We start from the raw sequence: 16,396 nt of genomic DNA, 5'->3' as shown, positions 1-16,396 counted from the left end.
TTTTAAGATTCCAGATCCTACTGGATTCTAATCTGACATATGTATATTCCTTAACAATGGAATGTATACAAGACAAGTGTGAATTAACCCTTGCGTTATAAAAGGGTCAGGGTGACCCAGAGGCCTGAAAACAAATGTGTTGACCCTGAGATAAAACGAGGGTTAAAGAAAGATATTTTCAAAATTACGTCAAAAAAATTGAATCTCTGAATGTGATTTTCACCCTTTACGGAATCTGTCGGGGGTACTTTAACAACGACCACTAATCGTCTGCGCTGTAGTCCACCATCCATGTCAACATTAAAAAAAACGGTGACATTCAATTTCTTGGCCTCTTTTGCATTCAGGCACGTCTGACCGCTATCCTCACACATCTGCAAACCCTTGGGTAAAACAACTGTCTTGAAGCCAACACTTGTTTGGGTGTGCAGGTTCCAACACGCTCATGACCGTTTGACAAAGAGGCAGGAAACAGCAACAGAATTATATCGCAGTGCAAGGTTGATCGCTCAATAAGATAACAAAACTGCTTATTTCACGGGACAGAGAGGAATAATCCATTGAAGATGAAAGGCGGTCGCTTCGTCATCTAACAGTCTGCGAGCGTATTGACAGTTCTGCGTCGACTCCATGTTTGCATTAGCGACACCTGCACCTCCGCGTCACACTGGACCAGTTCGAGTGTTTGACATTCAGCCATCTGTGATCTCATTGTCTCTGAAGCATGACGATGTTGTTCCAGGGCCTAAGAGAAGGTCAAACGCTCTTCCGAGAAAACTGCCATGCAAATTTCTGCTGTACGACGTCTTCTACCCGCTGACGACAACATCACGTTGGCATGACCAGGTTCTGCACGGGGGCTAAAAAAAAAAGCGGTGTCGTCTCTCTCGGTTTGATTTGGCGTGTCTACAAACATACAGCTGCGAGAAAAGTCTTGACACGGTTTGAAGACACCCTTTAAAAAAAAAAAAAAAATCGTCCCAGCTTAACCATCGCAAATATATCAGTTACACTCGATGGATAAAACATTTATCTTTCGCCTTTAAAAAAAAAAGAAAAAAAAAAAAGGGCTTAATTTATTATTGTAATCTGTGGTAAATATTAGCTTTGTCTAATGTTGTTTTTCGTTTAATTAAACCATCAAAAAATGAACGGAAAATCCAAGCAATGACAAGAGATTAATCTTTTTTTTTAAGTTGTTGTCAAAATACATGAGTGCTATTGTTGCCAACAAGCTTCATAGCTGCTAGCATGCTAGCAAGCGTAGCATACAGCAATAAAATAATGTAGATACCTGTTTAAAATATTACTTATATGTGCGATGTTTGTTGAAATTAATTATGTTTAATTGATTATGATTTATAAATATATAACTCGTATGCATATATAAATATATTTTAATATACATATTTGCAAATAGATAACAAAGTGCAAAGAGAATAGATAGAAGGAGAAAGACAAAAATCTCTTAAAATACACAAAGATTAACATAGAATAAAATACATCATCCCTTCACTCACTTTTTTTTAAATATATGTTTTTATATTATGCAAAAAGGGTTAGAGAGTAAGTAAATAAGTAAGTAATATTTGAGCGCTTTTCCAGACCAGGGTCACAAAGCGCTTAAACTATCAAGACAATACCCAATAAAATATATGATTAAAAGGTCAAGACACCCCAAAAAAGATGAGGTAAAAAAATAATAAAGGTTCCTTGGTCCTGGTTTTATTAATCAATCAGAACCGAAGCCCGAAGTTTTTATTGCCATTGTTGCAAACGCCACACAGGATTTGTTGTGAGAGGGATTACAGAATAAAACCATAAACGAAAAAATTATATGAATTAAATAAAAACAGATTCATAAAATAAAAATATTATTAATAATGTATATATATATTTTTTATTAAATAAGAGACATTACCATAAAATGACATGTACATAAATAATGATAAATTAATTAAAATTAAATAAAATACATACAATAAAAGCAACAATAACATATTTTTAGTCATAATTTTGTGAAAAAAATTAAAAATTTGACATTTTTAGAGATTAGTACTTCAAAGCAAGAAGGCTGCAAGTTTCATTCAACTTGGAACTATGGCGTTTTATTTGTGCCTATTTGTTGAGCGCGCAGTTATAAATTTTGAGCACCTGAGAATATGTTTTGCGCGTATGTAAGTGACAGTTTGCATGAAATTGTTACTGCAGCAAAAAATATAGTGGTTTGAGCAAACAAAAATCTATTTTACGTTCAATAAATCTCAATTTGCGGAAATTTTGTGACTGCTCTACGAGTGCTTAACGGATTTTCTTTTTACAGTCGTTCAACTTCTACACAGCGCTTCATTTGTGTCAATGAGCAAACCAAACGCACTTGTTTCTGATTGGCTGTTTGGATTCATGAACAACAGGCAGAAGCAAACGTGCAAACTATTGGTCATTCAACAATTGTTCTTGCTGGCTGAAGTGAGCGGTTTAATGTTCAGAAACACTTGAACGCAATACTTTTCCCGGCACGTTGTTGCTGTATGAAACCAAACAGCCAATCAGAAACAAGCTTTCTCCTGTCTCTGTGATTGGTTGGCTCGTTGGCACAAATGAGGCGCTGTGTAGAAGTTGAACGATCGTAAAAAAGAAAATCCGTTAAGCACTCGTACAGCAGTCGTACAGCAGTCGCAAAGCGTACGCAAAGTGAGATTTATTGAACGTAAAATAGATTTTTGTTTGTTCAAACCAATTTATTTTTTGCTGGAGTAAAAAATGACATGCAAACTGTCACTTAAGTGCGCGCAAAACATATTGCTCAAAATTTGTAACTGTACGCTCAACAAAAAGGCACAAATAAAACGCCATATGGAATCGATAGCATCGTTTCTGTGCGTTCATATCATAGTTGTTGATTGCTCTAAGTTGGCCATTGGTCTCTAACCTTGCCTCTCCCCCTGAGTAGCTGGGATAGGCTTCCCCTCTCATAATAGCAGTAGAACATGAATGAAAATATCTTTTTACTCAGTCCTTGGATTTACTTTTATTTTTGAATTGCGACCAGATCAAACCACTCAAGTTAAGTCAAAACTGAAAATCGAAAAAAAGCTGCTAAAAATTCCTTCTGATGCACACACAGATACACTAACACACACACACACACACACACACATAAGTAAACACAGGCGGCCTATAAATATAAATTGCAGTGAGAAGCTCAGGATTCCTTCATTCAAGGCTCAGTGTGTCACTCAGGTTCACTCCCACAACTGTTGCCTTCACTGATGCTGAGTTTGCATTTGTGCTTTACTCTCTGACTGACGGCTCTCAGGTTAGATTTGAGAGTCTGCGAGGGTGTGAGGACTTAAGGCTGCAAGGCTGCTGAAAAAAAAAAAGAATAGCTTCCTCATGCATAACTGTCAGGTGGAAACTCAAGCTTGAGTTTTGAGAGCTGGTCCAGCAGGTCAACATCAGCCAGTCACCTGTCATCAGGAGCATCCTCTTCCTGGTAAGACTTGTTTTAATGACTGGTTTATTCATCATGAGAAAGAAATGGAACAAAAAAAGGTGTATTTTCATGTTATTCTAACTGATTAATTAAGTGTAAAATAAAATGCATTAAAATCTATTTACTCAAGAAAGATTTTTATTAGAAAAATTATACATTTTTATTGTGTTCTTTGGGAAGAAAAAATGTAGACAATTGTTAAATCACACCCAAAAATAATTTAGCCTAGAAAAAAATCTGTATTTTCGATGAATGTATTGGGGTTTTTGCAGATCATGTTTTTATGTTTAACATGTTTTTCAATTGTTGTATTCTATCCACATTTAAATGATAATTATAATCTATTCTTGAATAATTACACTTAAAGATAAACCTTAAAATCAAAAAGATATGCATTTCAATTATTAACTGTGCAAGTTTTTATACTATTTTTAAACACACCCACACACAAATAGGGCAATAAAAAAGAGGCATAAAAGCAAAAATGTAAACTTTTATACATCATTTTATTTAAAAAAAAATCTCAAATATAAAATAAACTTCATTTAAAATAAGTGTCTGCAAAGTTTAAATACAGAGGCGATCCTCGACTCCAGCAGCCCTCGGGCCAATCTGACTCGGATCCAAACCCTCTCTGTGAACAAAGATCAGTTAGTGATTCCCTCCATCTACCTGATCTGTAATCTCCACACACCATCTCATTTGCGTATCATTCTCTTTGTGAGTCCGAGAAAAGGTTCTGGGACAAAACAAAGAGCCGGTACCAGAATGGACGGATGCCAGCGCACCTGAGGAATTAAACACCAACAATCCCGAGAGCGACGGTTACTGCGAGCAGAGAAGAATTGTGTGGAGTCTAGGAATGTTAAAATGCTAACAAAGCATGTTTAAACTCTCAGTAATTTAAGTTTTCGAGGAGAATTTCTGGTCATGAAAAATATTTTGATAAAATTTAACTAAGACATCCTATGAGGCTACACACTCAAAACCTCCCTTTCAACAGCCAAGGGAATAAAAACTACATAAAAGTGTAAAAAAAAACAGTAATTTGGAGGATTTCTAAAATGCATTTTTTACTAGAAAATAGACTTTCCATAGATTTCCACAGCTAGCTACTCTTTTTAGCTAAAGCTAATTGCTATAGGCGATCTAAGGGTTGTCCTCTGGCTCAGCTTAAATATTTGGAGGAAATACTTTTGCTTCCTGTAGGTTTGACTTTGGTTTCAAGACTTCCTCGTAAGAAGAATTAAAAAAAATAGTAGGATTATTTAGATTGTATTATTTTCTCACGGCAATAAAATGTGATTTAATAACCGTTACATTTATATCTAGTAGTCTCAACTCTAGAATGGTCGATCAAAAGCTATGTCCTTTGATTTGTAAACTTTTTTATGTTGAAAAATAATGAGAGAATGTTCGTTCATATACCAGACTTTTGACTAAGTCTTTCCATTTTACAAGGAAGGGCGAGTCCATGTACAGGGTTTCAGGTAGAAGACTAACAATAATTTGTGATTTATCTGTATCAACATTAATTATAATGAAAAATATAGCCAGTTAATTCAATAAATACAGAGCACAATTCATACCTCAGTCCCCATATTATTCAGATTAAAATTAAAAGTTTTTGCAAGTATTATAGAAGTCAATTGACCCTACAGATCTCAATAAAACTGATTCCTAGTGTTCGGTCATAAATGTAGGTGTTTCTTGCTGAAGTTAAATCAATTAAATCAAAGTAAAGATTTCATAAGTGGTTCAAATTCTGTATAATCTGGTGAAAAAAACAGCTGAATTTATTTGTCAGAAGTCACTTCAGAGACACTTTTGTCAACTTCCTCCTCCTTGATCTGGAACAATGACTTTCTGTGAGTGACCCGGGGACACACAATAGAAAGAAGAGAATCTTCCTTTGACTTTCTCATGGTAAAGAGTCACGCCTGGATGTACACAGTCCTCCATCTCCACCCGCAAACAACAGACCTTTAGACAGACAAGCCCCCACAATCCTCCAGGATGACCTTTCCTCGGTCGTCTTTTTAAACAACTTCTTATTAACTTTCATTTAAACACCGATGTGACTTAAGTGCCTGTTTCAGCAAAAGACAGCTGAAGTTATTAGTTTTAACCAGTGGGTCTTAAAAAAAACTGTATTTTTAAAATCCTTGTAGTTATCAGAGGAGTCTTTGAGCATAAAAACCTAATATAACTTTGACCAATAAGTTTGGTGAGGGTGCCAATCAAGTCCTGCTCCTGCAACGTAACAAAGATGGCGTCTATTGTTTAAAAGGGTTTTCAAATCGTCTCATATGAGTTATTTGATGACACATTTGTTTATGTTATAAGATAGCATTTTTAGTGTATTATTATTTTATTTTATTTAAATAGTAGGGAATTAAAGCAGACATTATTTTTAATAAAGTCAATTCCCATGCTTTACTTTATGCTTTAAAACTAAAATATTTTAGATGTTTAACCTACAGACGAATAAGTGTTTATTTACCAGGACGTCTGATTGTGAAATTGTTTTTTTTTTATTATTGGAGCTAAATAGATCTAAACTATGTCCGTGTTTGGTCACCTTCTTCAAACACTTCCATCAACTTCATTTTCCTATGACATCAGCTTTCATTGTTGACGTTCATCGTTTATAATCTTTGGCGAACCTTAAACCCTTCAAAGGCCACAATGTTAACATCAATATTTATCTGCATTGATTTGAGCCGACTTGGGTGACCCCCGGGGGCTATAACCTGATTGATCATACTGAATTTAAAGTTAAAATGATAAAGCTTTCAGTGTCAAAATGCAATTTAATGATGCTTTTTCGATGAGAAATTAGATTTATTCACGTAAATACGTAATTGTCGAGCATATGTAAGAAACTTTAAATGAAGAAAATAAATAATGTGATGGAGAAGAAGAAAAGTACCGTAATGTTTTCATCAGAAGAATTACAATTACCTCAATTGTACCTAAAAAAAGGTGAAATAAATACTACTTTATGTGGCCAAGAAGTAAGATTTGATATTGTTTGAAAATGTTGTATTTGAATCTTTTTTTTAATTTTTAGATTCCAATTCTTAACCATTTCCATTTAAAAATGTAACTGGAAATCCGGTTGGGTACAAATATTTCAAGAAAACTACTTGATTTTTAATCAAAGGCAGGTATAAAAAAGAAACGTAGTTGGAAATGCTGTCATAAAATATCTGGGGAAAGTAAAATGTAAAACAACCTCACTTTACAAATTGGCATCTGTTTTCAAAAAAAAGAAAAAAAGTTAGGTTAATATCTCAGTTATGTTCTATTTAAGTGAAACATCAATACTAACAAATGTGTTTTTAATGTATAGAACATCCAGAGTTGACGACACAAAGCCTACATTCTAACACTATTTTACTATTTTGTCTTTTCGTGTGTAAATGGGAGGTGATGTTCCAAACATTGAGGGTCTTGAGAAGAATGAGGTGCAGGTGATTCGTTTCCCAGGGTGGATGACTTGCCTTCCTCCGGTGTCAAAGGCCGACTTTGCCGAGCAAATGGAGCGATCTCTAATGCTTCTGAAATGAATATCAGCGTCTTGACCAAACTCATTTAGAGATCAGACAGAGACTTAATCCTCCTCCACGGGGAGTGTGTTTGTGTCTCTTTCTTGCTCCCCCTCTTCCTTTTGGAAGAAGGTAATATGGCTAAATTTGCTTAGCTAATGGGCTTAAAGCAAGCTGTTGCAGAGGAGGGTTGACACAAACGGTCCGGCCGGGATGCCCCCGGAGTTCTGGTCGGAGAGATACTTGGGGATAAAAGAAATGACAGAGGAGGTCTTAAATCTTTATCTTGGAAGGTGGAGAGGACTTGGTTTTGGGGTATTTGTTTTGAGCATTGAGGGAAATGCTTAGAAAAACGAATTAATAATAATAAAATACTTGAGTTTGCTTTTTTTTTTCTAGACATTAATACACAAATTAGTTGATATGGGATTGATGTATTTAGAGAGTTTTTCCCTCAAAAAAAGTTGTACAGAAAGAAGAGTTTTAGGTCTAAGTATAATAAACATTCAAATGTTTTTGGCCGAGAACATGGATACAAACTCAAATATCAACATTATTTTTAGTCAGATTATTTTAAATTGATGCTTTCTTCTCTCCGCGGAATGAAGAGATCATATTTGTCCTTTTTGTATTCATGTACTTTTGTTCAATTTTAAATATGAAATATAAATATGCACTCAAATCTTATTGTGGATGAACGAGTAACATAGAAGTACATTCAAAACTTTTTTCTGGACCTTGGACTGGTCAGATCAATTCCGCAAAAATAATACTACATTTCTGTTGTAGTGAATGAAAAATACAACTGAATTAATGACAGTTCCTGACTTCTCCGCTTGTATGTTCAAACAGTATTCTGCAACAAATTACTCTAATGACGGGTCAGGAGTCACAGGTGAAAGCTATGGCAGGAAATTCTTTCGAAAAAGTACACTTTTTGACACGAAAAACGAAATATTTAAATATAAAGTTAACCTCAATAACACATTGAATAGTAAAAAGAATTAATTCATACACTGAGTAGCTATTTCTATCTTTTTTGCACAACGAGTCAAACCGGTGTGTTCTGTTAATAAAAAAATATTTTTTTACAGCAGTGAAATTTGATTCACAATTTTTTTTAAGGACCAAAATAATGGCCAAAGGTTATGGTTTGATCTCAAGTAACATCTACTATGGCTCACAGGATAGTTTACTATTAATAATGAACATGATGGTTCCTAAAAACAGTTTTTGCCTTATTTGCTACTATCAGTTGCAGCTATATTCAGTACCTGCATGGCAGAATTGAAAGTGTACTTTGACTAACACCTGTAGTCAGAACTAATAAACCATCATCCAGAAGCCTCTTTAACAAGTTCTAATCTAAGGCAATAAGAAATTAACCGTGTTTACGTCTTAGCTTGACCCTCATCAGGCCGAATCTCTATTGGAGGCAGTGTTTGCTCTTCGATAGCTAATCTTTTATGTCCAACCCGGGTGGATCTAAACGGGTGTGGTTGATCATTTAAAACCTTTTTACGAGACTTTAATTCCTATATTATCTGATGGAATGAAGGCTGCACACGGACATGTGCTAGGTAGGCAGCACACACCGTTGCCGTAACACCGGCGCGAACGCCAGCTGTGGTGGGTACACATGAATGGGTGCCATATTCTCGTACGCCCAGTGAGATTACACCACATAAACCATATATAGTCTATAAACCAGCACTCAGGGCAGCAATCTCCTGGTATCAGCTTCCGTAATAAAATGGACACCTTGCTCGTTTTCCCTTTGGCGTACAGATTGTGTGCATGCGTTCCATCACATTATCTCACTTCCCTTTGATTAAAAAAACTCCAGCTGGCAGTGGAGACAGACGACTGCAGGGACGGTACCTTGAAAAGCCCGGTCACCTGCCCCCAAGACTGAGGCCATTCTGGACCGCTGACCCGCAAATGAAGAGACTCAGGGAAATCCATTTTGCCCCATGCCTGGCAGCGCTGTGTGTGTTTAAACTCTGTTAAAGAGTAAAGTCTCACCTCAGTCCCTCCTCCTTGACTCCGATTGACTCCCGTCCTAGACTTTGTGGTCGGTGTGAAGATCAAGGGGTAACACAAATCTTCATCTCACTTCAGATAGAACGATGGCCAATCCAGGCCTGTCGCAGAGCTACACGTCTCGGATCGGTATGCCTGAGAACTCTCTTTCCGTCATGGATCGCATCCGAGGTCCGGGAGAACCCTGGGACATGGCGGAGACCAAGCCGAGCGTGGAGACGTTGGAGCGGACCATGCCCGGCCTCTACCTGGCCTGCTACGACATGCTCCTCACGGAAGACACCACGTGGGTGGTGAAGGTCTCGGAGTCGCCGTCGAACGCCGCCGCCGTGCCCAACTCCCGCATGGAGGAGGAGCCGGAGCAGTGCCCGGTCATCGACAGCCAGGAGCAGAGACTCTCTCCGGGACTGGAGGACCAGGTGGAGGAGCGGTCTCTGGAGCAGGTCCAGAGCATGGTGGTGGGAGAGGTCCTGAAGGACATTGAAACGGCCTGCAAACTGCTAAACATTACTCCAGGTACGACCACCTTCAACTGATTTCCAAACAATTTGAACACACCTAAAATAATCTCAGAGTCAAGGTGACCCCAAGGGCAACACAAGGGATACCCAAAACACATTTGTTTTTCGGCCTTCGGGTCACCTTGACCCTGAGATAACACAAGGGTTAACCCATAAATTGTGCGACTCATAATACGCTGGAGAACTGAGCAAAGATTTAGAGAAACTTTTTGAGATTATTGCAGCTCAGAGAGTTTATAATGAATATAATACCATCAAGAATTGTTCTCTTGTTATGAATTCAATTATTCCAGTGTTAGATCCAACATTAAAAAAAATGTAGTTGTATTACAAAGTTTTATACGCTTAGTCTGTTTGACTTTTTATCTTTTCCTTAAAAGATTATGATGACTATTCAAATGTCCTTCTAGGGATTCCCATTAAGAGAAGGTTGTACGGTCAAACTAACCGTTAGTAAAAAATTGGGGACATCCCAACATGTATTGTCAGGTCGTAAGTCTAAGTTGAGAAGAAAATTAGTTTGTGAAGATGTAAAAACAATTCACTCAGTATTTATAACAAAACAAATATTATTTTATGTACTTGTTTAATCGCTTTGTGACCCTGGTCTGGAAAAGCACAAATATATGTTACTTACTTGCTTACTTATTATTTGTTCTTCTATGTTTTGTTAAGCCTTTCTTTTTATCACTATAAAGCAAACATTTAATCACTATATTATCTCAATTTTTTGGGCTATTTTATTTATAAAATATGTCAAGTTGTTTATATGTGTTTAGCTATGTATCGTATTGTACAGTATCATTGCTCATCTCTGTTTTATCCACTTTACTCTACTTTTGTAAAAACAAGTGTTTTATAAATAAAATATAATGTTTTATTTTATAGCATGTTAAATAATTTTAAACATATAGGTCATAAATTGCGTAGTTAACGCATAAATAAGGTTTAAGTGTTAGCATGGCAATTAAAAGTAACTTATATATTTATTCTTTAGTATGAATACTAAAAAATATGTTTTTACTAAGACTAAATGTCATCATTCTTATTTTTAAAGTTAAGAAAAAATATGTTATTTATTTGTTCAGAAAGTTGTAAACGTTTATTGAACTACAACAAAAACTTCATGAAAGTGGATTGTAATTTATGAGTAGTCATTTTTTTCCCCAGGAAGTTATATTTTAATAATTGTTTTTATGTGAAGCGTTTGTTGTTGTATCAACAAACACTAATCTAATCTCATTCGAGACCTTCACGTCATTGGCCTCAACCACGCCCCTTCAAAATACATAACTGACAGTCAAACCGCAAGAGAAATGAAAAATAACCACCCTCAATATTTCCTCTCGCGACCAGCCTGATTGATCCTCATCTTAATCTGCTGGATCTCAAACATCAACCTGTGCTTGTGTGGATAGCCGAGGTGGGACGACAGCTGTCATTTATCACGTCCCTGCTGATGCAGAGCCGTGTTTGCCATCTCCAGGATCTTGTTTAATCCCGATATTTGCGTGAAGCCTGTTGGTTTGTGACTGCGCCGGTGTACACTGTGTTCAGGGCGAGGCCCCTTGAGCAAAAAGCAGAGCAAACACAAGGAGCATTATTGTATCATAACGCTTCTGCGTGCTGTAAAAAAATCCATCAAACCATTATCTTTTCCTCAAGTCCAGCAGTGTAGAAATGTGATTATGACTCGCTGAGCTAATATTCCGAGGCGAGGCAGCCGGTTGGATTCTCATCGTTCTTTCCACGTTTATTGGTTTACAAGACCCCATCGAGTGGAACACGGGGAACGTCCAGAAGTGGCTGCTGTGGACGGAGCACCTGTACAGGCTCCCGCACGCCGGGAAGGCCTTCCAGGAGCTCACGGGCAAGGACTTGTGCGCCATGAGCGAGGAGGAGTTCCGACAGCGGTCGCCGCAGTGTGGCGACACGTTACACGCGCACCTGGACATTTGGAAGTCAGGTGAGTCTCGGCGACGACGACGTCCGGCTTCGTCTCTGTTCACTCTTCAACAAGTCTTCTTTTTTCCTTCCGCAGCCGCGTGGATGAAAGAAAGATGCTCGGCCGGAGAAACCAAAACCACAGGTACATGTTTCAGACACTTCATCCTCATCGTTGAGAAAGATGGATAACATCCTGTGTGAGGTCAACAGAGGTCAGAGTTCGAGGAACTAGTTTCGACTTAATCCATCTTTGTGACACAAGATCAACAAACACTGATCCTCAACTATCGCTTGAACGACGACAATATTGACACCTTATCTTGCAAAGAGAAGTTTAGTAGCTTCTTGTTCACACAAACATTTTGATTCTGACCTTCCTTCAGATCTTAGACTGTTTAGAATGAAGACACGTTAAGTTAAGTTAAGTTGGTTAAGTTAACTCTGAGCCAGCAAGACATTGTAACTCGAACCAGGAAGTATCGGTGATCACTTCCTATTTAAATGTGTTTACTTTTTTAAAACTAACAATAAAACTACATTTAATGCCTTTTTTTTATTGCAGTTGTGATGGGTTTGGTCGGGATGAAGATTGTGTAGAATAATCAAGTTGTACCTGTGCAGGTGGCGAGGAGCTTTGGTCCGAGGCAGATTCTTCCTGCTCAGGTCAACCCATCCACCTGTGGCAGTTCCTCAGAGAGCTTCTCCTCAAACCTCACAGTTACGGACGATGCATCCGCTGGCTTAACAAAGAGAAAGGTACTTATCATTAGTCCTTCCATCCATTAATCCCTCCTCACGCCCATCCATCAGTCCACTGGTCCGTTTATCCATCTATCAGTCTGTCTATCTATCTATCCATCCATTCATCTTTCCATTCATCCATCCATTCATCCTTCCATACACCTGTCCGTCTGTCCATCCATCTGTCCACCCGTCTATTAATCCATCATACATTTATCCATTATCCATCTATTTATCTACTTTGTATGTTCACCCATCCTGCCATCCATCCATTCATCCAACCGCTAATCCATCAGTCCACCGGTCCATTTATCCACCAATCTTCTGTCTATCCATTCATCCATCTCAACAACCAACCAACCAACCATCCACCCAGTAATCCAACCACCCATCCATCAGTCCACACCTCCATTTATCCATCCATCTTTCTGGCTATCTATACAGCAATCAATTTATACATCCATCCATCATCCATTCATCATCCATGCATCCACCTTACCAACCAACCATCCATCCATCTGTTCATCCAACCAACCAACCATCCGTCCATTCAATAATCCATCCATCCATCCATCCATCCATCCATCCATCCATCCATCCATCCATCCATCCATCCATCCATCCATCCATCCATCCATCCATCCATCCATCCATCCATCCATCCATCCATCCATCCATCCATCCATCCATCCATCCATCCATCCATCCATCCATCCATCCATCCATCCATACATCCATCCATCCATCCAACCATCCAACCACCCATCCATCAGTCCACACCTCCATTTATCCATCCATCTTTCATCTTGCATCCACCTTACCAACCAACCATCCCCATCCATCCACCTAACCAACCATCCATCCATCCATCCATCTGTTCATCCAACCAACCAACTATCCGTCCATTCAATAATCCAAATTGTTACAACAATTATTATGCATATGTTTTCTAACCCTCTTAATCTGAAACAAGTAAACTAGATGTTTGTAAAGCAAATGAACACTATTACTTTAAGGTTCGAAACATTTCCCTAAAGTCATGCCCACAATCATTTTTCCAAAGCTGTAAAAATGACCTTGGCTTGTCTTTCCAGGTATTTTCAAGATCGAAGACTCGGCTCACGTGGCGAGACTGTGGGGCCTCAGGAAGAACCGACCGGCGATGAACTATGACAAGCTGAGCCGCTCCATACGCCAGTACTACAAGAAGGGAATCATCCGCAAGCCGGATGTGTCTCAGAGACTGGTGTACCAGTTCGTTCACCCAGTATGATCCCGCAGGAATTTGTTGACAAAGACTGAACAATCCGTGCACTGACCAACCCTGACCACACACTCGCCAGCATCTGACTGGTGAGATCTCCTTTCATTCCTGCTGCAGGAACAATCAACCAAAGATGGAAAGCAAAATGATAAACAAATAAACTGCCTTGTCATTTGCGCAATCTGCCTGTTTATCTTCCCTCCGTAACATTTCATCATTTATACTTTTCATTATTTTTAATGACTTCTTCGTGTGAAGCCAGTTGAACTGCTGATATTTGTTTTAATGAATGTGATTCTTTCGACTTTTTGGTTCTGACTGTGCAAACATTTGAATGTTAGAGACAACACGAGGCACTTCTGAGTAATAAGGCACTCCTCAAAGTAAATATGAGTGGCACACATACTGTCCACGTCCAACATGGTTGTGTTCAAAATGTTGGTAAATATAAAAACAAAAAAATATTACAACTTAAAATGATTCTTTAATAATAATTTAACATTCCATTTTTTTTAAGTAAATATGAATTTCCTAGCTTGCAACAGTTATTTGCACTCATATCAAATCAATAGAAATGTAATATTAAGTCTGTTAGATGTGCATTTTATTTCTCTGAATACACTGTTTAGCATTTGAGAATTAGATTTTATTTTTCCAGAACATTAAAGTATCTCTCCTCGTATGGACATTTATCTTTTAATGGTTTCATTTCATTTCCTTTTAAGTCTCAATTTTACGCAAATCAATAAGTGCTTTTGAGTTGGTTGGAAATACATAAAACTTCTTCATTTAAACCAAAAATAATCCAAAAATATATTCCGTCCTATCATTTACTTTCTATCATCTTCTTAAAATGGTTAAAATACAGGTGATAGTATATTTTTATAATATTAGTATAGTAAATCTGTGTAACCAATCACATATTTTCCTGATATATATTTGTATTTGTCGGTTGGTATGAAAGAAAGTCCTTGTCTTTCAATAAAGATTTAACTTGAAAGCCTACGTTTGTGTTTTTGTCTCATTTCTAAACTTTGAAAAATGTATTAAAATGCATCTAAACTTGTATTTCTTAAGGAGTAAATAATTAAAGCAATTTTAATCTGCATTGAACAAACTATGTTGTTGTTAAAATTCTACAACCTCTTTGGAAAACACAAAAGAAGGGTTTTGTTTTATAATCAAGCATAATTCAGTCACTTGTTGAAATCTATAATTGCTAGCTAGAAAACTACCACAATAAATAATATATAAAAAATGTCAAAGACAACAAAGGGAACTTCTGAGTAATAAGACACTCCTCAAAGTAAATATTAGTGACATACAAACTGTACACGTCCAAAATGGTTGATGCTTTTGTGTTCAAAATGTTGGTAAATGGATACAAACTGAAGATTCAAAGTTAAATTTCCATATTCAACTTGTAACAGTTTATGAAAACTCAAATATGAAGTGGGAATAAAAGTATCAATCAGGTCTCTGAGTCACACATTGTGATGGTTCCTCGCACACGGTTGTTTTTTCTTACCTCAAATATGCTACACGATCGATGAAGCTAATGCTAATGCTAAAGAAGTTTATAACGTTTTAGGTTACGAGGCTGCATGTTGGAACAAAACTATTAAAGCTTTACTGAACTGTAATAACTTGGTAATATTCTTTATATACTATAGCTTTGATACTACAACAAGAACACTTCTTCGAGCAGCTAAAACTAGGTAACTAGTGACGTCTAGTGGCGGTTTGTGATTTGTCAACTATTTAATAAAAAAAAACATAATCGTGATTCATCTATTACATTTTTTTTGCGTATTTATCAAGTTTATCATCTGCTTTTGTTGTACATGTGGCAGCCTTTGGTTGGAATTTGTGGCATTTATTCAAAGATTAATAAATAAAATGCAGTCCCTGGTCACATGACAACAAACTATCCTAATCCAATGGATATTTGTAATGTTTTTTTCAATTAAATCTTTGTTTACATGTATTTATTATTATGCACTTTAATGAAAATAATTCCGGAGCAGTAATTTTAAAAAGATGAAAGGTTGTTGTGGAACAGTTTTCTTTCTTTATATATATATATATATATATATATATATATAAATGGAATCAGTGGATCAGAGACATTTCTCGACCCGTTTTGAAAAGTTCAATTCTTTCCTGAAGCCTCTCATCAATATTTCACAGGCGGATCCTCTTCCTGATGTCCTCTGCAGCTTTATTTCCCCGGTAAGATAACACCTGACTCCTCATCTTCAGCTCAGGGTGTCAGGTTCACCGACAACTTTGGTCGCCACGGTAACTAACCTGTATTTTATGAAATGTATTGCTACCATGATCAAATATGTCTTTAATGGATTGTTAGTCATTTTCGATTTTTAAATCATTGGCCGTCATGGTGGAAAAGGCTAATTTTGTTTTTTGAATGAAAATGTTCAAATATATACAGTATATACAATTATTTAAAAAGAAACCATCACAAATTATTGATTTTTAATTTCCTATTAAGGACTATTGAAAAGAAAAATTGCTTGATTTTTTTCCCTCTCTGACCAGATTCCAAATTAATTTAATAATTTTCAACGGAGCGACCAGAAGGAACTGTCGACCTCCCAGTGTTTCTCTTCTTTGATTGGACATGGACACACTAAATAAAAAAAGGTTTGTGCAAAAATTCAAATTTAACTATAAGAACCTTTGGTCTTCTTTCATAGATTATATGAATTTTGTTTTCTCTACCAGTTTGTTTGTATGTTAGCTAGATTAAAATGGACCCAGAACAGTAACATTAGACTTCTTAAAGGTCTCAACATCCTTCAGGTAGAGACGA

At 37.0% G+C, this 16,396-nt stretch overlaps 1 protein-coding gene across 1 annotated transcript; it reads left to right on the top strand.

The window, feature by feature from the left end:
- The first annotated feature begins 3,230 nt into the window (after positions 1-3,230).
- Positions 3,231-14,568, top strand: spdef (SAM pointed domain containing ets transcription factor). The gene is made up of 6 exons (XM_087800835.1): positions 3,231-3,496; positions 9,169-9,606; positions 11,380-11,577; positions 11,653-11,700; positions 12,180-12,314; positions 13,394-14,568. The coding sequence occupies exons 2-6, from the start codon at positions 9,177-9,179 to the stop codon at positions 13,570-13,572; spliced, it is 990 nt and encodes a 329-aa protein (XP_087656961.1). The 5' UTR covers positions 3,231-3,496; positions 9,169-9,176; the 3' UTR covers positions 13,573-14,568.
- The last annotated feature ends 1,828 nt before the right edge of the window (positions 14,569-16,396 follow it).

Source organism: Callionymus lyra, chromosome 10 (assembly GCF_982586985.1).
Source record: "Callionymus lyra chromosome 10, fCalLyr1.hap1.1, whole genome shotgun sequence".
Lineage (NCBI taxonomy): Eukaryota > Metazoa > Chordata > Actinopteri > Syngnathiformes > Callionymidae > Callionymus > Callionymus lyra.
Note: the sequence above shows the minus strand (reverse complement) of the source record. Positions and strands in the feature narration are given on the sequence as shown.

Excerpts from the sequence above, each read along its gene's own strand:
- spdef (XM_087800835.1), top strand. The coding sequence starts at position 9,177 with ATGGCCAATCCAGGCCTGTCGCAGAGCTACACGTCTCGGATCGGTATG. Across the intron at positions 9,607-11,379 it reads ACTGCTAAACATTACTCCAG|ACCCCATCGAGTGGAACACG; the intron begins GTACGACCACCT and ends TTGGTTTACAAG. Across the intron at positions 12,315-13,393 it reads CTGGCTTAACAAAGAGAAAG|GTATTTTCAAGATCGAAGAC; the intron begins GTACTTATCATT and ends TTGTCTTTCCAG.